The sequence below is a fragment of the Macrobrachium nipponense genome, chromosome 18 (genome assembly GCF_015104395.2).
Source record: "Macrobrachium nipponense isolate FS-2020 chromosome 18, ASM1510439v2, whole genome shotgun sequence".
Taxonomy (NCBI): domain Eukaryota; kingdom Metazoa; phylum Arthropoda; class Malacostraca; order Decapoda; family Palaemonidae; genus Macrobrachium; species Macrobrachium nipponense.
In genome coordinates, this window is record NC_087211.1 from 35,517,690 (window position 1) to 35,542,199 (window position 24,510).

Consider the following 24,510-nt stretch of genomic DNA (forward strand, 5'->3'; position numbering starts at 1 on the left):
GTTGAGAGTCAGCACTAAAGAACAGTTCTCCAAACAAGGAACATGAGTTAAGACACTTGGTCTAGATCTATCGGTGTGTGTCTGTATGAGAGAGAGAGAGAGAGAGAGAGAGAGAGAGAGAGAGAGAGAGTCTAAATACCTCAGCAATTAGCTAACGGATGATTATGAGCTAGATAGACGATATAGAAAAATACCCATCGGTAACAACCAGGCTACCAGCTGACCTGTTGTTTATAGAAAGACGTAGGTATCTTAATTATTTGTGGTTTTTAAGGAAAAAAATTACTGGCAGACGACAATAGTCAGTTAGAGCCCAAATGGCAGCAAGGAGGATTTGAAATTAAAATGTTCATGGGCCATTTAAAGTAAAATATAGCCGTGAAACAACCGATAACAGATATTAAATATAATTTTGTAGTGCTATGTGCTAAGCTCATTGATATGTGTAAGTTTTAGTCACTGCTAGAGTGCTTTTATATAATTAGGTCTTGCGGCAGGAGAAACGTAAATTCAACCACGTGGACTTTCAAGTTAAAATGTCTCTTAGTGTTTGCGCGCGCACTCGCTCCGATGAACGGTGAGATTCTTTTGTTAACGTAAATTAGTGGCGGCCAAATTAATGGGCACGCATCATGAATCGCAAATGGACCTTTGATGAATTCTTATAAAGAGATAAGATCACCCAAAGAAATTTATTATTGGAACTTTTTGTATGTTTTCACCACCACAGTGGCGAATGTTTACAAGTCAGGTAAACAAAGAGAAAGAAGGTGGCAACGGCTACAAATACACATCTCCTTCAGCTTTGAACTTGAATTTATTTAAAGGAAGTTTTCCTTTACAGTGAGGTTCGCCACAAAGAAAGGGGGGAATGTCTCAGTGGCGAGATTTATTTACGTTGCAAAAGGCTTCAGGTTATTTCAAAAGAGATGGTTGCGAAACTATTAGTTGAGTTGGCATTACTTTGAAGTCTAAATTAAAACATTTTGCAAACTGGTATGTGCTAAAGCTATATATCACTGATAATTGTATTTTCTATCCGGAATGAAAATATGAAGCCAACTCAACATAGCCTTAGTAGGAAGGTAAAGAATATCGAACAAATGGAGTATCCTCGTCAAGGGTTCTACGGGTCTTTGCGTTCGTGTGACTCACCTTCTAATCCTGTCTGTGGTTTTATTTAACAGTCTTATAAACACGCCTTGACATTGATTTACAAAATTAAAAAGCAAGTCCTCATGTTTATAGGACCATTTCTCACCAGTGACTAATTGTTATTTTAGAGAGAAAAAACTTGCAACTTGGCACGGGGAAAATTCGTTATGAAAGCTGTTCTTCAAATTAGTTTGGCTCCCTTTGTACGCATAGACTTTATGCTTATTTTACTTCATGTGTTTTTAAATAATATGGTAGGAAAACTGTCTATCTTGTTTAAGCTTTTCCCTTTACTTATGTATGGAAGTTAGGCCTTTTAGTTAAAAAAAAAAAAAAAAAAAAAAAAAAAAAAACTGTAGATCTCTGTTGTTTTCCTTTACCCACAGTTTCTCCTCATCCTAGAGTCGCTAGAACATACCATAGAGGGTGTATATATATACCTGGAGTTGCGATCTCTATACCAGTACTACGCAGTTCGGTGGTCTTCCACCAGGGCGGCACTGCAAAACCTTGCGGCCATTTTTAAAGATCTGGTAACCCACAAACTGAACAGGGATTAGTGCGATTGTGAAGTTTTATTCTATTGTTAATGTTTAATGAGTAAGTGTTTAGCGAATTTTTAGGGTTTAGTAAGTGTTTGTGAATGTTTATGAATAAATGTTTAGTGAATGTTTATTGAATGTTTAGGGTTTTGAGAATGTTATTGAATCTTTGTTATGCAAGTAATCAGTGAATGTTTAGTTAGTCTTTAGGGGTTTAATGAATGTTTAGTTTGTAAGTAATCAATGAATGTTCAGCAGGTATTTAAAATTTAGTGAAAATGTTTTATGAATGTTGGTGTTTAACGAATGCCTAGTGCATAAGCATTCAGTGAATGTTTAGTGAGTGTTTAGGGTTTAGTGAATGTTAGTGTTTAGTGAATTAATGTTTAGTGTGTAAGTATTCAGAGAATGTTTAGAGTTTAGTGAAAATGTTATGTGTGTGTTAGTGTTTAATGAATGCTTATTGCTTAAGCATTCAGTGAATATTTAATGACTTTAGGATTTAGTGAATGTTTAGTGAAGGTTTAGTGCACGTTTGTGTTTAGTGAATGAACGTTTAGTGTGTAAGTATTCAGTGAATGTTTAGTGAGTGCTTGGAGTTTAGTTAAAATGTTTTGTGAATGTAAGTATTTAATGAATGTTTAGTGCATGAGCATTAAGTGAATATTTAGTGCGTATTTATGGTTTAGTAAATGTTTAGCGGTTTAGTGAGTGTTGAGGGTTTAGTGAAGGTTTAGTGCATGTTAGTGTTTAGTGAATGAATGTTTAGTGTGTAAATATTCAGTGAGTGTTTAGAGTTTAGTGAAAATGTTTTATGAATGTTAGTGTTTAACAAATGTTTAGGGCATAAGTATTCAGTGAGTGTTTAGGGTTTAGTGAATCTTTAGTGTTTAAGTAGTCAGTGAATGTTTAGTGAGTGTTTAGGATTTAGTGAATGTTTTGTGAATGTTTAGTAAGTGTTTGGTAAATATCTTATGATTGGTAGTATTTAGTGAATGTTTATTTGGTGTTTAATGCGTGATGAGTGGATGTTCATTTACTGTTTAATGAGTGTTTAGGGGCTTAATAAGCATTTAGGGTTCAGTGATGTATTTAGTGCTTAATGAGTGTATAGTGAGGGCATAGTGAATGTTTAGTGAGTGTTGAGTGAGTACTTATTGGATGTTTAGTGTACAGTGAGTGCTTACTGATTGTTTAGCGTTTAATGAATATTTAGGATTAAGTGAGTGAGTGACTGTTTACTGAGTCTTTGTGGTATAGTGAGTATTTAGTGAGTGTTTAGTGTTATATGAGTGTTTAATGAGCATTTAGTGCATAGTGAGTGCTGACTATTCAGTGAGTGATTAGTGCTATTGAGTGTGAGTGCATGATAAGTGTGAGTGTATAGTAACTGTGAGCGTTTGTGTATTGTGAATGTTAGTGTTTAGTGATTGTACAATACTGTTTAATTCGTGCTTAGTGACACTATGCTAAGAGAGTCCTGTAATTTATTGGAACCATTTATGCTAGACACTGCTTAGATCCACGATCAGATGCTTAGGCCTTGACCACAATGGTTGGAGTGCTTAGGTTAACCTATTTTTGAAAGGTAATTTTTCTCTGTGAAATTGGGTCCCGTAATAATAATATAATAATAACAATAATAATACCAGCAACGATAATAATAAAAACAATAGTAAAAATAATACTAATAGTAATAATAGCATAACAATAATAGTAAACAGATGAAAATAATGATAGTAAAAATAAAAGTAATAAAGTATAGTACCACGAGCCAGACCGAGACCTTTCAATATGGCCGCTCGAGGTCACACGTTAGCCAAGGAGATCGCCACTTCAGTGATTGACGCCCCATGGAATGATGCACCAAGTTGGGCCTTTTTATTTTTTTATTTTTTATTTTGTTTTATTTAGTTTTTCCAAAATCTCTCTCAAATCTTCGACTTGATAGATTATTATTTTAATGAAACCATAGGGTAATCAAGACTTAAGGCCCCCATACACTGAACAATTGTCTGAACGATTGTCGTTATCGACAAAAGCACACACTATTCAGAGTTTCAGACAGTATGAACGATCTCCGCACCGATTTCAGTCTGAACAAAGATTTTGTCTCTTGAAGACATGGCATCCTCTCTAGAACAGACGTGCGCGATAGCTTTATATCGCCAGACAAACCCATACATTGAACGACCTGAGTATGGCAGACAGAAGTCGCAAGCCAGCAACCTGGTCGTTACAGATTCCCGCTGACATCGTTCAGACACGAGCTCCGCCCACTTTTGCATTCAGACAAGCCCATACACGATGTTTTTATGAACGATACAGACAATCATTCAGACAGCCGTTCATACAATCGTTCAGTGTGTGTATGCCGTATTGGACCCTTTATAGAGGGATTGTGGTAGATTTTAGCATTATTAGCAGGTAGCAGCTACCTATGTCTTTCTGGCAACAGTACTGGAAGTGGCATCCCTGGATTGGGAGGTTTGTGACTGTGAGTCGGAATTTAGGAATCATTGCAGTTTAAGTAATTTGTATTGTGAACGCTGTCTCCGGATGCTGTGCCGGCTTCTCTCATTAGCTGTGAAGTTACTTGTGTGGCCGTCCTTCCATCGTAATAAGGTAAGACTTTACAAACTATCTAGTCATTAATACTAGTCCAAGGCGACGCCGACAGATTAATGACACCGTTTACCGGTGAAGGTGATGTAGGTAGTAGTATTTAGCATGGCTGAAGAAAGTTGAATTAGTAGCCTAGCTGCAGAAAAATTCGGATGTAGCAAGTTTTTTTGCCCTGGCATTGCACTGCATTTAGTTACCTGGTGAAGAACAGCCTGATGCTGATGCTATTGAGCCAAAGGTGTTTGCGGCGTTTACTAAATTACTGATAGTACCTCCATAGCTTTTGCTAAGTTATGCAAAAGAGGAGGACAGGTGAACACGTAGACCTAGGCTACTTTATGCTAATGAGCTGAGAAGGTTGAGTGCATTAGTTGGTTTCTTATGTACTAGCCTGGAAAAGTTGGTTGTTTGATTGTTTGCTAACGGTTTCCTGATTAAATATATTGTGAATTACAACAGATGGTGTTCTTGATATGAAAATGAGTGATAGGTATCTTGTCAAGGGCAAGGGTGCTAAGCAGCAAGCAGGGCGAGGTCGTAGGTGCAGCAGTAAAACCGTTTGGCCATGCTACTGCCATACATGAGAATAGCCAACAACAAAAGTCGTTCATGTAAAGGATTTTTGGTAGATCTAGTGTACCTATCCGCGGCGGCCCAGAGTATGGCAGTTGCGGTTTTTCTATGCAGTTTTACCTCCTGAACAAGAATTTGAAGTAATATTTATTCGGACGACTCTAATTTACCTTTGAACTCTATCCTACGGTAAGGGGATTCCCATTGGGAACCGGGGGGGTTTTGGGTGGGGACAAAAACCCCAACTCTATCCTACGGTAAGGGGGACCCCCAGTGGGAACCGGGGTTTTGGGTGGGAGAAACCCACTTGGGGGGAGATTTTGCCGTGTTATTGTGGTATTTCCCACATTTATCACTTTTAAAAACACGAAATATTGGCGGAAATAAGAAATAACAAAACTAGCGATAGTGGAGCCGTTTCACATCTATATTCGTCTACTACTACTACTACCACAACACTGAATCCTACTACGCATGCGCTAATGCTACTGCGCATGCGCTAACTGTAAGGGAGCTTTTGGCCTAAACTCAGACTTCATAGTGAGGAAAGAAATGGGTGTTTACGGGAGGGATATATGTATTTAGCCAAACACGTTACAGTATGACCCCTACATTGCTACCGGACTGAGTGAAGGATTGGGTGGTAACAGGGTTCCCAGATTTGGCAGTTTCTCACCAAATTTGGCTTTTTTTCTTAATTTGGTGGTCAAAATTCACTTTGTGAGCTAAACACTGATCCCACGTTTGAGGAATCTCTCCCCAGATTGGGAATTTTTTGAAGGTTTTCAGGAAAATCTGGGGAATTTGAATAGGTTTTCAGTAAAAACTTGGTAACATTTAAGCAAAATATGTAGATGGAATTAAAATAAAAATCACACACACACCAGATGACCACAAACAGGCTGCCGGATTCTCAGAGAACGAGCCTCATTTCAAAAAATTTCAATTCAATTATCTCGTTTTTTTTTCCTGTATTCTTATATTAGTTTATATTATCTAACTAAAACTATTGATGCCGCTATACAAGATATATATGATAAAAAATATGCATTTATAAAGATAAATATAACGCACATATATTTGCCGGTTATTTGGGTTGGTTTGGATTTCCATTTGGCGGGATTTTGGCTGGTTTCATGGTAGACTTTGGCTGCTTGGTAGTGGTGTCATCTGGGAACCCTGGCTGGTAACCATAGGTTGAGTTACATAAAAGCATTTACCTAATTTGTTTATTAACATGTTATGTGAATTCTAGTGTTTATTCCTTTTCCTTTTTCCATAGTATTTGTATAATAACTGTTTTTGAAATATCCCCACCTAAGGCATTTCACCATATATAACTTGAAATGTTATGTTATAATTGAGGACAGACACCTAAAAATGCCTACGTGTTGATATAGAACTCAGTTTTAGGACGTTTCGATACCTACCTACCTACCTACCTGTTACGTGAAATTGCACATTGCGTTGCATATTACATACACACTCCCTATATCATTTATACACAAGTCAATCTCCTCTTTCCAGTATTCACGACTGGCTCTTTACGTTACACCATTTACAATGCATTTCTCACCGATACCAATACTTAGATTAAAGTTTGCCATTTTATTATTATAAAACCTACATTTAAATATATAACATATAAATATATAGTTTTGCCATTATTATTATAAAACCTACATTTTAAATATATTCCATTATGCAGTTATGTATGGTTACTTTTAACATTTTACAACACTTCCACACCCATCACAGTTAGGTTTATATGTCATTTTACCTACTGGGGGCCGAATCCCCTCCCCCGGTTAGGCAACATACCCTTAGGTTTAGTTTGTTATATGTTGGTTTACCTACTAGCTTTACTTCCTTGAAGGGGGTTACCCGGTTAGGCTAGGTTGGTTAGTTCTTCAAGGGTGGATAGCGGGGGGGGGGGGGTGGGGGGGGGGGGGGGTGGGGGGGGGGGAGGGGTTGGTTAGGTTACATTCCCTACTTGGTTACCTACTGCGTTAGGTTTGGTTAGGTTTAACATTCCTTACTAGGTTAGGTTAGCCTTTAAGGGGGGTACGGGGGCGAAGCCCCCATGGTCATGGGCAATATGTTTCCCTACTGAGGTGGTAGGTTAGGTTGGTGGTTAGGGTTTACATTCCTTACTAGGTTTAGGTTTAGGCCTTTAAGGGGGGGTACGGGGGGGCGAAAAGCCCCCCTGGTCAGGCCAATAATTCCCTACGATAGGTTAGGTTAGGTTACATTTCCTTTACCTAGGTTTACGTGTTAGGCCTAGTATTTCCCTACTAGGTTAGTTAGGGTTACGCTTCCTTACTAGGTTAGGTTTAGGGCTTTTAAGGGGGGTACAGGGGGGCCAAGCCCCCTGGTCAGAAAGGCAATGTTCCCTACTAGGTTGGTTAGGTATTTGGTTACAGGTTCCTTACTAGGTTAATTTTTTTAGGCCTTTAAGGGTGGGTACGGGGGGGCGAAGCCCCCCTGGTCAGGCAATATTCCCTACTAGGTTAGGTTAGGTTAGGTTACATTCTTACTAGGTTACGTTAGGCCTAGTATTTCCTTACTAGGTTAGGTTAGGGTTTTACGTTCCTTACTAGGTTAGGTTAGGCTTTAAGGGGGGATACGGGGGGGTGAAAGCCCCCTGGTCGGCAATGTTCCCCTACTAGGTTAGTTTAGGTTATGGGTTACATTCCTTACTAGGTTAGGTTAGGCCTTTAAGTCGCCCCCTGGTCAGGCAATGTTCCCTACTAGGTTAGGTTAGGTTAGGTTGGTTAGGTTAACATTCCTTACTAGGTTACGTTAGGCCTAGTATTTCCTACTAGGTTAGGTTACGTTACGTTCCTTACTAGGTTAGGTTAGGCCTTCAAGGGGGAGTATGGGGGGGCCAAGCCCCCCTGGTCAGGCAATTCCCTACTAGGTTAGGTTAGGTTAGGTTGGTTAGGTTACAATCCTTACTAGGTTAGGTTAGGCCTTTAAGGGGGGTGAAGCCCCCCTGGTCAGGCAATAATTTCCCTACTAGGTTAGGTTAGGTTAGGTTGGTTAGGTTACATTCCTTACTAGGTTACGTTAGGCCTAGTATTTCCCTACTAGGTTAGGTTAGGTTACGTTCCTTACTATAGGTTAGGTTAGGCCTGTAAGGGGGGTACGGGGGGGGCGAAGCCCCCCTGGTCAGGCAATGTTTTCCTACTAGGTTAGGTTTGGTTAGGTTACATTCCTTACTAGGTTAGGTTAGGCCTTTAAGGGGGGGTACGGGGGCGAAGCCCCCCTAGTCAGTGGCAATATTCCCTACTAGGTTAGGTTAGGTTAGGTTACATTCCTTACTAGGTTAGGTTAGGCCTTTAAGGGGGGTACGGGGCGAAGCCCCCTGGTCAGGCAATATTCCCTACTAGGTTAGGTTACATTCCTTACTAGGTTAGGTTAGGCCTTTAAGGGGGGGCAAAAGCCCTCCTGGTCAGGCAACATTGCCTACTAGGTTAAGTTTCCTACTAGGTAAGGTTACATCCCCTGCCAGGTTAGGTTATGTTAGGTTGGTTTGGTTCTTTAAGGGGGCGGGGGGTTACAGCAGGCCCAACCCCACCCCTGCGGTCAGGCAACATCCCCTACAAGTTTAATTAGTTTTGTTATATGCTCACCTATGTTTAATTTGGTCTTTTGTATTTATTAAAACAACTATAGGCCCTATTACACATTTACCACCCAGGACTTAAATCCCACCCCCTCCTGGGCCCGTTATATATGTATTTGTATTATTTCATATTTTTGAACCCATCCCACATTTACATTTAGTTCCTTAACTACCATTTACTTTTATTACCCTTAACATTGCCAACTTATCTTGTTAAGTGCTTGTTCATTTACCTCAGCCCCACCCTGCCTCAACCAATAGCATCAAAGCATTTTTACTACTCCACCCAACCTCTCCTACCCTGTTTTCTACTGTCTGGCCTCCTGCCACCTCCTAACTGTAGAACTCCAACACTGTTGAATCTGCCGCCATGACATCCACTGCTGCATTCTACTTCACGCTCGCCCCAGCCCCTCACCAGGAACTCTTTGCCAACTTCATGTAACAATTGTTACATGAGTTACAAAGATTTTTCTGCCTTTTACTCAGGTAATTATGATCGACTAATCGGTTTTTGCCAGGACCACGGCCTCCTGAGAAAGCAGTGCTTTTGCCCCCATTCAGTCGACTCCAAGATACGGGAGGAGAATGTATAACTTCGTCGGGTACTTGGCTGTTGCTTATTTCAAGCTGCATTTTGAGGAACTCAAGACCCGCCTCCACGCATTCTTAAAAGCAGCTGCTGCTTTGTACCCTCCACTCCTTTAAGGTAAGGTCCAAACATTATTCTTAATTATTATGTTTTAGGAAAGTGAGTGTTAGGCTTTCGCCGAAAGTTGCGTCAAGATATGTTACTATTCAGTGGGGTGCTGCTAAGACAACTCGTACCTTCAACCTTACCCCCCACCCCCCCCCCCCCTAGTGAACATATGGCTCCGTGGTGGTTGGGGAATTTAAACATGGCGGCTGTGTTTACATTTCCTTCACCGTAACGAATACTTGGTACCTTCCTATAGGACCGTTCTTCGGTGACTTAGACTATGGCAATTGACATTTTCTATGTTATTTTAGTTGCTTTACAAGGGTTTGTAAGGAATATTTTTTCGTTTGGTTGGAATAACTAAACTTTAATATACCTTTGAGTTTGGTGCGGCTATTATGTAACTTTCAAAGGTCAATTACTGCTTAGTTACAGCCGGCCGAATGGATATTACTTTTAAACCTTGTACAGTAACTCAAATAACATAGGAATCAGTCAATTGCCATAGTCTAAGCCACCGCGGATTTGCTTCTGTAGAAATACCATTAAATGTTATGGATGTGGGAAGACCAGACATGTAACATCACGGTGCAATCAGGAAAACGAGCGTCGGGTGAGGGTCACTTAAGGCGCTTTCACTACCAATTAGTCTACCTACTAATGTTGCAGTTTTGTCACTTAAAAAAGATTCCCACGAATTGACCCAAAAATTCCCATAGATTCCCACAAAGGATTCTAAGATTCCCATAGATTACTCCTCAAGTTCAAAAAATTTTTAATTTTCAACTTTACCAGTAACTACATATGGAAATTGCGGATATAGAGTCATTGTCAACCATATATCAACAGAAGTTCTTTAATCTTCTCCTAAAGTCACCAATTCCTCTTCAGAGTCACATCTTCATCAATTACTGTATCCCTTGCACGAAGAAAACTTCATCATATCACTTTTGGGTTCGAAGAGTACGCATTACGAAATAATGGCATAATTCAAACGCTATTTTGGGAAGTGGCCGCGTTCCGAGAGAGGTGGCCGCTATGTCGCCGCTGCGTTATTTACCCTGTAATCAAACCTTATCCAGTATTGTGGTGTTGGGTATGAATGCTATCGATCATCGTGGGTCAGTAGAATTTGGAGTCAGAAGCTGCGCTGCAGTTGCTGAGCAATCAGTTAGCAAAACAGAAAGTTCACAATCAGAGGAAACCTTTGAAGAAATTAATGAGCACAATTAACCAAAAGAGAAAGCTCACAATTAGAGGAGAATGCTGAAGTAATTAAAGATAAAAGACTTTATTGCTACATTTGCTGACATTAATAGTACCTTGGAAAGATGGTGTGAAAACGGGTATTATAACCTTGCTAGTTGGTGAACAGCCTACCAAGAATAAAATAAGATCCGTATTGGATTTCAAGGAGCTGAATGGTCATGTGAGTTGTCTTACAAGGGGTGAAATAACTAATGTTTTTAATGAAAGCCTTCGAGAATGGAGGCAAACGGAAGCTGGAACCATTGTTGATCTAAAGTCAGCTTATTTACAGAGGAGCAGAGGAGCTTTGGAAGTATCAGTCGGTGAATCTTAAAAGTAAAACGCACCGTCTGACAAGACTAGGTTTTGGATTGAGTTCAGTACTGAGAATGATGTCAAAAATTTTGAAGACCGTTTTAAGCAAGCTCAAACGTATCTTTAATGGAACTAAGTCATACATTGATGAAATTATACTCTAGAGCAAAGTCACCTCGGATAAAGCGTTTAAACGACTGTCGGTTAGTTACTAAAGCTCCTGAGCCCTAGATTGTGGTGCTGCGTTGGGATTGAAATTGGAGAAGAATGCGCAGGACATTTTTTATTTTTTAGAGGGAATAAACTCCGAATTCTGGAAGACTTACTCCATCTTATTCGAATGGAATTATTCTCAGCATGTGGAAAGAAAGTTGGTGGCCATAACCCAGTAGCTGGTTGGTTGCGACTTGCGGGTGGCATGCAGTATACCAATAGGACAGCGGGAGGGTCAGGGTGGGAGGATTTTGTTGGTGCCTAGACAGTTGATATATATATTGAGAACTTGGTAAGGGAAGTGGCGCGTTTCCTCGGGCTGACAAGGGGAGAGCTTAGTGTGATGCAAGCAGTATAGCATTGGAGATTGATGGAAATAATAGTGGAAGATGCGGTGTGGTGAAGGAAACAATCTCAGACTTCAGTTATATTAATGCAGCTGGATTAGAGGCTGCCATGAAAGAGTAAATATGGCAATAAGGTGGGAACTGCCTGAAATTGAGATAATTACAGATTAAGCAACAGTGGGCAGCTGGATAATTACGGTACTCACTGAAGAAAAGAGTACAGACTAAAGATAAGTTGTTAGTGAAGAAACGTTGGTAAACTTTGAAAAGCCTTATTGTAGTAGCACTACAGCCTGTTGGGTGTTGCCTTACCTACATATGATATAAGAATTTTAAATATTTTTATCGTTTTGAAATGAAATATTCCCTTGATTACTGTTGTGTGTGCTAATCATAGTTAAAATAAACTAAACTTGTAATAAATCAAGCAAAGCAAAAAAAAACAAAAAAACTTGTACTTTTGCACGCTCTCGTTATAAAAGGCTTCGCGAGATTCTTGGAGTTTTAAATTTCTTATTTTTATGTTTGATACTGTAATACATATTTCATTAAAGATTATCTACATTAGAGAGAGAGAGAAAGAGAGAGGTAGTAAACAAATAGGCGGAAAGCAGCTTTTTTTTTTTTTTTTTTTTTGTGAGGGATTTTACAGATTTTAGTTTAATATACAGATTTTAGTTTAACAAAGTATGTTAGTTTACCTTTGTATACCTGTTTTACATTTAGGTTCAAAAATAATAATTCTGTTAATACATTTGTTTCTTTTAGCAACTTGAAAAATAATTTTCCTACGTAGTGGGCTGGATCAGCTGATTCTGAGAAACACTTTACGGTGATGATATATCAGTATAATAATACAGTATAATTGAATTCCGTAGGTAAAATAATAGTTTCATTACTTTTACCTTTTATCTTAAATATAGCTTTAATAGCCTATTTGACTTTTGCAAATGGATACTTTGAGTGTAACACCTGGGCTAGCCTAGTTGTATAGTTTACACTACATATTTTTATCTTGTGTATGGTAATTCAATACGGTAACGACTGATGCGGAAGTTACCGCGTAAAAATGCATTAATGGTCACAAAACCGTTGTAGGCTGTGAATATAGTGTAGGCTAGGCTACTGCATATATGAAATAGATGGTACTGTATACTCTAGTGTAGGCTACGCTAATTTCTGGTTACTTCTCTTTTTTTCAAGAAACGGGTTTTTTTTTTTCTAACGTAAATTCATTGTAAACTGGTGAATAACACACACACATATATATATATATATATATATATATATATATATATATATATATATATATTTCATATACATCTAGCAACAACATATGTATATGCACGTGTATGTATATATGTGTGTATATTTCTAGTAACTATATATATATAATAATATATATATATATATATATATATATATATATATATATATATATATATATATATATATAGTTACTAGAAATATACACACATACTTATATACATACACACGTGCATATACATATGTTGTTGCTAGATGTATATGAAATAAATAAAAAAGTTTAAAAAAGAATACCAGTCTTGTCACCAGGAAATTAAAAAATCCCTTATTCAGTACTTACCTGACGTCATCTTAAATCGCACACTTAGTTTATGATGTTTAGTCAACTGGAGTAAATAATCATTCAGACCCAAAGAAAAGTTCTTGGAGTCAATCTCCGGTTGTTTCTTCATCTTTCATCATATTGTCAAGAAAGTTGCCCAAAGTTTTCTGTGCCTTTGGCAAAATTTGTCTGCTCATTTGTGGAAATAACGCTTTAAATTTTAGTCAAATGACTTGCCAGATAAGAGGCCAATATGAAAAAAGCTAAAGAAATGAAAATTATCTATAATCAACGAGGTGTAAAAATCTATCCATGGAGGATTTCATCATTATTCAAAAGTTTCATGCTTTAAGATCCATTTTCAGAAATATTTGTTTGGTTAGAAAACAGTCAATAGGAATATGTGGAGATTCTTATATTTCATTAGAGAGTATGCAGAGTGGACAGTCAGGAAGGAAACAGGGGAAAATAAAAAAAAAAGAGTAATAATACCAACACGTATAAAGGAATGAGAACTTCAAAATACAATCTTCTTACCACGACATCTAGATGTCGGGTCCATTCCGTGCAATGCTACCTGGAGCTTCATTTCAGGAGCATCAATTGCTTCGGGGAAATTTTAAGAGTTACAGGGAATTGCACAGTGAAGGTGCCGAACATGCCTTCGAAATATCAAGCACTAACAGTGATAATGTTACAAGTGAACGGATCAGATAAGCTTCAAATACACTGAGAAAGTTTGACGAAATGGCATCACTCGAAGTATCGGTCAAACCGGAATCAAGCAAGGTGGGATCACTCAGACCGTTCTCAATTTACCTTCTTGGGAGCAATTATGGTAAGGACACCATCAGCTGACACAACTGAAGTGACATTTTCTGTTTGGATGTCTTCTGGAAGAATGTATCGTTTACGGAAGCTCTTGGAAGACGTCTTGTTTCCTTCCTGCTTCTTGATACTGCCTTCAATCACCACCTCTCTGTCGTCCACAGTTTTCACAACAACGTCTCCTCCATTAATGAAGTCTTGTACGTCCACGATGATCTGTGATTTTAAGAGAGCACGAAGATTATTCTTTTGTATTGGGAACAACAATTCATGAAGGTAGTACTCTTTGTTAGGAAAACTGTCACTGAGGACTTATACTGTGCCACAAGTGTTCTCACATGACTTACTACAGCTTATGAATGCTGGAACTTCCTAGAACCTGTCTCTTGGATGCACTGAGCTTGTGTAAAGTGTGAAATCTCTTTCAGATATATGTATAGTCAGAATTATAGATGTCATTATGAAGATGAGAGATTTGAGTGCAAGCAGTAGAAGGCTGTTAATAGACAAATCAAGAACAGATATTTAGGAGTAAATCATCCACAAGAGCATTAATTGAAGTGGAGACATGTATGATATTGACAGACAGGATGAAGAGAGTATTTAGAAGAACAGCAACGACAGGTGATATGGGTATATATACTAGGTTCATAGATAGAAGAAGAGCCACAACCTGAAATTTCAACTAGACTGCTCTGTTTTTAACACTCAAATATCTTGAGGTATCAGTAGTGCTCTCAAGTCTCATGGGTTCTTACTGTGTACTGATGATCCAGGAGAAAAGGTAGTGTAAAGGGTTTTAAAAGGGTTAGAGCTTGGTAGTTAGATTACTTCAGTGATGATAGAAGTTAATAACAATAGAATGGTAATTTAAAAGATGACTGCCTACTTTTCTTGAAAATAGTTAAATGAACCGTTATGTATTATTTATCCTGCAGACAGAAAATAGCACACTAACGAAAGTTTTCCTTTGCAAAAGAATGTTGGGAAACCTTTGAAATGAATAATAAGTGAAACTTGGTTTTTGCAGTCTTTCTAAAGATTTCTGCATATTTTTTTTACCATAGAATTTTATATTAACAGTTGTTATAAAATATTGTACCCTTTTTAAAAAATTTATGCCAGAATATCATAGGTGTCCCTATCGCAATAGTATATTTAATTTTAGGAAGGCATCTTAGCTAATGATGTTTCCCATTACTGGGAATGTTCTAATTGTAAACGAAAGTCACTTGAAAGCCTCACCTTGTGCTGGTTCGAATCATCACTTGTTGTAGCAGCCTGTGTTTCTTCTTTGAGCTCCTTTTGTCTCAAGTCTCTGTAAGACTGAATCTCATTAGTCTGAGTTGACGTAATGTTAGACTTCTGGAGGACATTCCTGATGGCTTCCTGGAAAGGTCTGCGAGCATCTTCGAAGAAAGAATCATTGAAGAAGTCTCCTCTTTTGGTGATGGTCAGAGATTTGTCTGTAGGAGAACTGCAGGACGACTGATCAGTTGTGACATTGCTCTGCTGTGTAACCGTTGTAACTTTCTTCTGAACAGTTACGTTCTGCTGCTGTGTCTGTTGCGTCTGTTGTGTCTGCTGAGATACTGCTTGCTTCTGGGTACTAGTAGTCTGGTTGAGGGACTGTAAAGCTGTATTAGAGGTATCAGAGACCATCGTTTGCTTGTTTGTATCAGACTGCTGGATGGCCAGAGGCACATTGACTACTCCTGGCATTATTGGTTGAGGCTGGTGAATTCAGAAGAAAATATGGTGTGATTTTGGGAATTCAGAGTACCCTTGCTAAGTAATTATGGAATTTCAGTGGAATAAACATTACAGTATATGGACAGCAAGATGATTTATATATCAGTTTATAATGGTAATTATATATTGATATATAATTTTATGAATATTGGGCTCCTTTTACCTTCTTTGGGGCTATGATTGTAAGAACACCGTCAGCAGATACAACGGAAGTGACCTTTCTCTGTTTGGATGTCTTCTGGAAGGACATAGCGCTTTCTGAAACTCTTTGATGAGGTGGTGTTACCTTCTTGTTTCTTGATGCTTCCTTCTATTACTACTTCTCTTTCATCTACAGTTTTCACGGTCACTTCTCCACCATTTATGAAGTCCTGCACATCTACAATGATCTGAAGGAAATGATCAAAGATGAGAAATCCAGCTGCGTGACTGATGGTAGGTAATTAATTAAAATATGTGGGATGATAGTGCAAAGTTTTACTGGGGTTTTTAGATCCTGAAGGAAAAACCTTTAGAGATGTTCTAAGTCAGTAATTTTAGAGCTAATAATATTATAATGAATTTACCATTAGAACAATTTCCAGACATATTGATAGAGCTACTTGTAATCATGCAATGTTCTTGGTTATGTCAAGGTGCATACTACGGTACCTATAGTAGTAATGAGATATGATCTGCTTGAAAAATGCCAAGTTTCTATCAAAGACTGTGGGAATGAAAGTAATTGTGTTATACGCCTCCTAAGTTACTGAAATGTATTTTCTTTTTTTTCCCTCTCAGTTTTCAAGGGTCGCCCTTCTTTATGAAATATGGAATCCATTTTTGAGAAAATAATAACTGTTACCATCAAGTCAAAGGTGTTAAGTCTTACCTTGTGCTGGTTTTGATCATCGCTGGTTATGGCAGCCTGAGTCTCTTCTTTGAGCTCCCTCTTTCTGAGGTCCCTGTAGGTCTGGATCTCATTGGTCTGTGTAGTGGTGACATTGGACTTCTGAAGGACGTCCCTGACTGCCTCCTGGAAAGGCTTGCGGGCATCTTCGAAAAAGGAATCGTTGAAAAAATCACCTTTCTTCGAGATGGGAAGTGACCTGTCTGTTGGTGAACTGCACGTGGAACCATCAGTCGTGACGTTGCTCTGCTGAGTTACAGTTGTCACCTTTTTCTGGACTGTTATGTTCTGTTGTGAAGCCACTTGATTCTGGGTGTTGGTCTGGTTGACAGACTGGACGGCTGTGTTGGTGGTGTTGGAGGCTACGACCTGCTTGCTGTTGTCTGTCTGCTGTATTGCCAGTGGAACATTTGTCTCTCTGGGCTGAATTGCACGTTGCTGGATGGAGGAGAAATAGATTACATAGCTTTAATCTTGTTTGGGACAGAAGAGAGACTAGCTTCAGCTGAGGGAGAGGAGGAAATCAAGCCTCAAAGGAGGCAGAATGGGTGAATGAATTAAAGTTGAAAATTATAGGAGAGAAACACTCGTTATTTGTTGCAATTTAAGGGCTTCTTTCAGAATATCCTATTCGCTCACTCACTCACTCACTCAGAATATCCTATTATTACATGAAAATTATTTTTTTTATAAAGATTAGGTTTCAAAGAAAACGACGACACTGGTCCTCTATCCGTAATTGATGAGGCAGTAAGGGAAAATAACATTGCGTACAAGCCCTCTAGAATTTTCAATATAAAGGATGGTCCTTTACACACACACACACACACACACACACACACACACACACACACACACACACACACACACATATATATATATATATATATATATATATATATATATATCGTATTTATATATTGTTAGGGACATTACATACAGATGTTTAACCGAAAGCAAGTTCTTGATTCCTATTGACATTGCATTTTGATGTTATTTTCTTCATTCATCCAATTATCACTAATTCTGTATCTTCACCTCCTCAACCTTCCACCATTAGTTCCCCATTCAGTTATTATTTCAATGTAATTTCTTGCCGTAATAAATGGTTATCTAATATTCATTCAACTTTAAGCAGTTTAGAAAAACTTTTTTTTTCCCTTTCCCACAGACTTAGTTGCAGCTTCATGTTCTGATTCACTCAGCTCAAGGCCTTATATTATTTTGTATTTTCTTCTTTTTAAATATCTGCAGCAAATTTCATTTTACACTTCTGTTATCAACAGCTATGACGAATGAGTTAGATTTTGTTACCACACGAATAATTAGGTTTAATAGTTTTTTTAATTATACATATTCTTATCCATATTACCGCACCTTTCTTCACCTGTCGTGTTTCATAAGTCGACTAAATACATCGGTTACATATATAAAACTCATGAAAATGTTCAAGCCACGCTTTTATTTCCAAATGCACTAAAAAGTGTAAAATAAAAATGTCTGTGTTCCACATTATTAATGGTTACTTGGGCCTAAACATAAAAGCGTGGTGATCGTACTTTCCAAGCTTCCATTCAATTCTATACAGACATACTATTCAACTCGATAAGTTACCGAAAGCAAGATTTCACAGCACTGCTATGTGGTGTTAACATCTCGCTCTGTAGGTATATACCTGGTGATGATGGAAGTTGGTTAGGACCTGAATGTCTGTGAAAGCAATGAAGGCGGCCAAGTGATTATTATCAAAGACTTGCATGTCATTTCGCTCCAATATTTGGTAAGCTTCCTTAAGAAGTAGCTAGTTACTTCGCATTACTGACGTGAAATTTTGCATCGATAAAGCTCTTGCTTTACCTATGTCTTTATATACACATTGCATCAATAAAGTACGTTGTCAATGCTATACTGTACACTGCATGTCTGTATAAAATTGTATGCAAGTTAGGGCAAGCGGGCCACGATTTTACGTTTAGCCATAATCAAGCACAAACGGCGTGCATCCCAGAATTTTTGAGGAAAGCAAGGAAAAGAATGCAAGATTAGACACTGGCGGCTCGTGGCTATCATTCATAGGGATGCTGTTTATTACATATATTTTTTCTATTCATTGATATTAACTGTGTAAACTCTCTCTCTCTCTCTCTCTCTCTCTCTCTCTCTCTCTCTCTCTCTCTCTCTCTCTCTCTCTGAGGAAGACAGCAGAACCGCTACCGAAAGCTACTATTTTGAATTTTACTCATTAACATGGAGGTGGTTAACATCTTTTCCCATTTTCTGCAACTCGCCACTGAGTTGATTATTCTGCATTACAGTATCGTCACTAATTTGATTACTATCACTAATAGTGCATATTGATTAAGCTTTGACGAATTTCAAAACCCCTTCTCTCTCCAAAATCCAGACTAACACTGCTCAAGAGGGCAGTTCTTTCATCCGCTCTTACGCGCGGCTGTCTACCACATTATCACCCTGCTATAAAAATAAGAACTGCTGAGCAACGCAGTTCCACGTATTGTTTTAATTCATTTGCTTTTTTTATTTACAATAACAAAAGAATGGTAATAATTTTTTAAAGAATTATTAATAATCTGTACTTAATTTCTCATATTCATGTATATATTCATAATTTTGTGCACATATATGAAATCTATAGGGAGTGCTGCAGTTCCACAGTGCCTATTGACGCTCAGCCGCCACTGCAAAAAGGTGGCCCACGCTTTTATGTTTGGGCGGAAGTAACCATTAAGTTTATTAATATTGTGGATCACAGAAAGTTATATTTTATACTTTGTTGTGCATTATACTTTGTAGTGATATAAAAGCGTGGTTTAAGATTTTTGAAATGAGTTTTATTTGTAATTTTTTTTTTTTGACAGTTGAATAGGTAGTACTACTTGTATCACTGAGTGATGAGCCGATTGTAGAGCACCGTCCTCGCCAGTTTTCACGATCGTTAAGAAAGTGTTCGAATCTATGGTCCCAGCACTGCATGTTTCATACATATGATAACATAATCCCTTGGCTAGGTGTTTGCATACTGCACAAGTAACACAACAATAAGGCTGGACTTATATTTAATTTAAATTTATTTTGAATATTTCATTGTCATTGACTTCGAACAAAAAACAAAAGATTTGGGCAAAATCGGATCGGTAGAAGTGAGTAAAAAATCCGTTGCAAGTTTTGACCCAAACAGACAAAGTTGTTTAAAAAAATTAAAACGCTTATTAAAATTCATAACGAAGTAAAAAAAAATAATTTTTTGAGACCCAAGGATTTTCATACAAAACCTTTTCTACAAAAATAAAAGCGTGGGCAGCACTAAAAAATGGTGAAATACATTTGACCCCCAGATGGTAGTACTAAAAATGACGAAACAGTCTAGATTAGTCACTGGTTTGCCGTGTTTAGTACTAACCCCCGGGGGATCATAATGTCTCCAACTGCATTTCGCTATCTGCCTGACATTTCAGGCAGTTTGCGAAATGCCTGGTTTTGCTATCTGCCTGTAACGTATATACATGAAACGTGTTTATACCCTGTACCCCTAAAACTCAAACTCTTAGACTTAATATTTTAAACAAAATTAGACCCTGAACCATCATCCCAAAACACCCAAAGTCATCTGACAATACTCTCCTACTGTCCTAAAACTGTTACTCAAATATATATATATAGATATATAGATAATATATATATATATATATATATATATAATGATATAACTCCATGGGGAGGGTGTCCATGATACAACGATTAAAACATCAATTTATTCTAAGAAACGTTTCGCACATGAAATTCTCTGTGCATCATCAGTCTGTGAAAGATAAAGACACATTTATAAATAACAAACAATAAAAGTGTAAACAGGAATTCACATATATTAAAAATAGTCTTAAAATTACATATATGTGAATTCCTGTTTACACTTTTATTGTTTGTTATTTATAAATGTGTCTTTATCTTTCACAGACTGATGATGCACAGAGAATTTCATGTGCGAAACGTTTCTTAGAATAAATTGATGTTTTAATCGTTGTATCATGGACATCCCCCTGGGGGGAGGTTTACTATGTGCCATCACTGACCTGCTATATATATATATATATATATATATATATATATATATATATATACATAGTATATATATATATAGATATTATTAATATATATATATATATCATATATATATACACACACACACACACAAAGTGCTTATAACTAAAATGTACTAATTTTAAAATACTATTTATATTAAAAAAGCAAGATATCAAGACAATACAAGGTAAATCAATTTGTCTTACAAAAGTGTGACAGGTAATCAGGTTACCCCTGCTTACGTAAGCTAGTTGTTTTCTCATAGTGCAGTATTGAATCGTTCCATTTTTCTTTTTGCTTTAAAGGGTCTGAATTCTTTAAACAAAGTGCCCATAAAGTAAAATAACAGCCTTATTATTAATATAAATTGCAGGATAGTAAAATCTTTAGCATAATTTTCTCCCCGACTCAAATTCCCAGCATTCCTCTTGGTACCTGAATTGAAAAAAACAGTTTGGCACGTGATCCGGAGGCAAAAACATCAAATTCATATTTTCATTTCGCACCGATATATCCGGAAGCACAATATACAGTGGTCCGTTATATTGGTGAGCTACTGTCTTGCCACAAGGAAGTTAAATCCCTTATATAGTACTTACCTGACATCAGCTTGAATTGTACAATTAGCTTATGATGTTTAGACAACTGGAGTAATTAATCCTTCAGACCTAAAGAAAAGTCCATGGGGCCACTCTCAGTTTGTTTCACTATATTTCATCACATTGTCATGAAAATTCCCCCAAATAGTCTTTGCCTTTGGCAAAATTTTTGCACACAGTTGTGCAAATATGCTGTCGCGAAAAGGACGGACGGCCTTTTAGTGCCAAACCTTCCACATCGTCAGGTTATAGCAGGAAATAAGAAGAAAGCAGACAGGTGAATGTAACTTCGTCTCTGTAGAAATTACTGTGTTAACCCTGGATAGGTGTGACGGGCGTTCATGACCCAAGGCGTTTAAAAAAACATGGTTTTTTTTTCCATAAATCATGGTCTATCTTGAATCTGGTTGTGATCAACCTGCAAGAGGCCAGTAGTCCACACACTACAATCATGTTGGAACCGGTGTTTGCCTTGCCTTTGTCCTTCTCCCTTTTCTGAGAATTGCTCGGGTTGAGCTCGACCCCCATGCACCTTTAACGGGTGGGTGATCGAAAAGCAAAGTTATAAAGTAGTGATTTCCTGTTGAACACTGTTGATACTTGTATAGTTTTGTATTGCTGGAAACTGTGGGTGGATGGTGTGTGTACCATATGCATGCCATTGGTTTTGGCTGAGATGCCTTTTATTGCCATATGGTCCAATTTCCTTCAAATGCCAATTTCTCACTTTTTGCATTTTTTTTGCAGTTCTCATCAACAATGGCCAGCAGGCAGTATTCTCTGGGCATGGATGTCATCAACTCACTTCTAAAGTGATGTTGATGATAATTTAGAGGTTGGTGACACCTCAGATGGCAAACAGCTCGAGTGTGTGAGGGTTGGAGGCGGCAGGAAATGACCTTGAAATGACTACGACGACGAGGGGAGACGGGGGGGGGGGGGGGGGGGGGGGGGGGGGGGGGGGGGGGGGGGGGGGGGGGGGGGGGGGGGGGGGGGGGGGGGGGGGGGGGGGGGGGGGGGGGGGGGGGGGGGGGGGGGGGGGGGGGGGGGGGGGGGGGGGGGGGGGGGGGGGGGCGTTAGCGGGTCTGTGACTTTGTTGTGACAGAGATTACATCAACTTATGTCAATAAACCATCGAATGCTGAGGCCACCAAGTGTAGGAAAAGAGAGAGAGAGAGAGAGTATAACATTTCTGAGCTTTATCTTATGACATGTTCTTACAGAAATCTTCTTAACTGCAATAATAGCTATACACCCTTATATATGATTTGGCAGTCGAAGTTGGTGTGGATTGTGGCCATTTTGTTTACATACCCGAAAAGTGAGTTGGCATATCTCTATATATTCTTGCTTTCTATTGCATTTGTGATTCTTGCTTTCTATAGCATTCCGTTCTAGGGAAATACGAGTTTATTCTATAAAAATATTAGCCACTTCCTATTTCATTTAGGTACCAAAAAAAAAAAAAAAAAAAAAAAAAAAAAAAAAAAAAGGTCATGAAATTTTGACCATTTTTTTTGGCCAAAAAAACTTAAAATTTTTTTCTCTATTCAGACTTTAACCTCTATGGGTCCGACACCTTTTCTGGCAGTCACATATTGTAAATAATAGCTTTAGGAAGGATTCCTTCAATTTTTATGTGTATATAGTGTATTTTGTATTTTTTAAAAGTATTTTTGTAAATTATTTTTGTATATACTTATTTTTATTATATATTTATAATGAAAATTTAATTTGTACATGGGTGTTATTTATTTTCTCAGTAGTTTTTATCAATGCTTAAATTGAATTTAGAAATTAAAGTGTAAAGTATTCTAGTAAAAATAAAATTTTCCCAAATTTTTCTGGCCGCTCGGGTTGAGCTCGACCCTCACTCACCTTTAACAGGGTACCAATATAGCGAAACCTATCCAGGGGAGCTTGGTGATGACCAGACTCAACAGAGGGGAAGAGGAGAATTTGTACTATGGAAATATTTCTCTTTTATATTGAAGAATAGCTAAATTATCCAGTGCATATGATATAACAAACAAGGGAGTCGCGCTAGGCGAATATCCTTAAAATTATGAGAACCCAGTAAGTGTGTCAGGTTTAAATGCTGCCTCATTGATCTTGAGAGAAAATGCAAGAATTATACTTCTTTCTCTCTCTTAAAATGAGATATTAAAGATGATGCGCAATAAACTATAGTAGATTCACGTCAGCCGTGCATTTGATGTCTAGGCCAGTCACTTTGACACTCCTGATTGGCTGTTATATAAGCTGATAAGCCAGTCACAGGGCTGGAAACTCTCAGTCTCTCTTGAGAGTTCCCATAAGCAAGATGTATGCTTCACCTCTCCCAAGGGATACGTCTTCCAGGAGAGGTGGAACATACATCCTGCCTATGTGAACTCTCTCGAGAGACTGAGAGTTTCCAGCCCTGTGATTTTCTTATCAACAGCCAATCAGGAGTGTCGTAAGGGACTGGCCTAGACATCAAATGCACGGTTGGTGTGAATCTACTATAGTTCCTTTTTTGACATCACCAAGTTGACATCCAAGCAAACTCTCTAGATAGAGTCATTCTTTCCTAGAGCGTAGCGTTGGATAAAGGTAAGGCAAACGCTCTTCTCCTCTGATAGCCGGGATTCTTGCATAAAACTATGTGTAACATGTGATTCTTTATCCACGGACATGCTTGTGATTATTGGGCTTATTTAACCAATTGTTGTGTCAAAATGTTATTTGCTGTCATGGCATTGATTGCGGTTAAAGTTTGTTTGGATTTTCCGAGTGATTTAGTTTAGTATTCTTGGTTGAGGTACTTGAAAGGTTTCAGTGCCTGCCGAGCACACGTTAACTAAGAATGTCGAGTTGCAATATAACAAGATTCTTATTTAACTGCATCTGTAGCGGGCTAATTTTAAATAATAAATCATTGTTAACATGTTCCATATTTTATTTTTGTATTAAATTTAGAAAGACCAACGTATCTTTCCCATCCTTCACCTGTGTAGTAGCAGTTTCGTCTCCTGATCTTGCAATCAGCTCATACCATCAGAGCCTAGAACTAATAGAAGTCGCCAAAATCGCGACATATGCCTTAACTTTTTGTTATATAGATTGCCAGAAGGGAGGCCAATTTGAAAAATGATAAAGAAATGAAAATTATATATAAACGAAAGTCATAAAAACCTAGACTTGGAGTTTTTCCTCAACATTTTTCGTAAGTTTCATAATTCGAGATCCATTTTAAGGGACATTCTTGTGGTTAGAATATAGTCAGTAGGAATATGTGGAGATTCTTTTATTTCATTAAAGAGTAAGCATAGTAGATTGTCAGGAAGCAAACAGGGAAAAGTAAAAAAGGAATAATACCAACACGTATCAAGGAATGAGAACTTCAAAAACATAATCTTTGCATC

At 38.0% G+C, this 24,510-nt stretch overlaps 2 protein-coding genes across 2 annotated transcripts in view; one reads left to right on the forward strand and one right to left on the reverse strand.

Annotated features, from left to right (window-relative positions):
• Positions 1–24,510, reverse strand: part of LOC135196549 (uncharacterized) — a 62,586-nt gene that overhangs the window by 6,740 nt on the left and 31,336 nt on the right. Inside the window, 5 exon segments of the mRNA XM_064223397.1 lie at positions 13,754–13,978; positions 15,008–15,496; positions 15,678–15,740; positions 15,742–15,903; positions 16,386–16,841. Of these exon segments, the coding sequence (XP_064079467.1) occupies positions 13,754–13,978; positions 15,008–15,496; positions 15,678–15,740; positions 15,742–15,903; positions 16,386–16,841 (1,395 nt within the window).
• Positions 4,303–24,510, forward strand: part of LOC135196964 (sulfotransferase 1C4-like) — a 136,523-nt gene continuing 116,315 nt past the window's right edge. The window contains exon 1 of the mRNA XM_064223825.1: positions 4,303–4,322. The gene's annotated coding sequence lies outside the window, so the exon portion shown is untranslated. The remainder of the gene's footprint in view (positions 4,323–24,510) is intronic.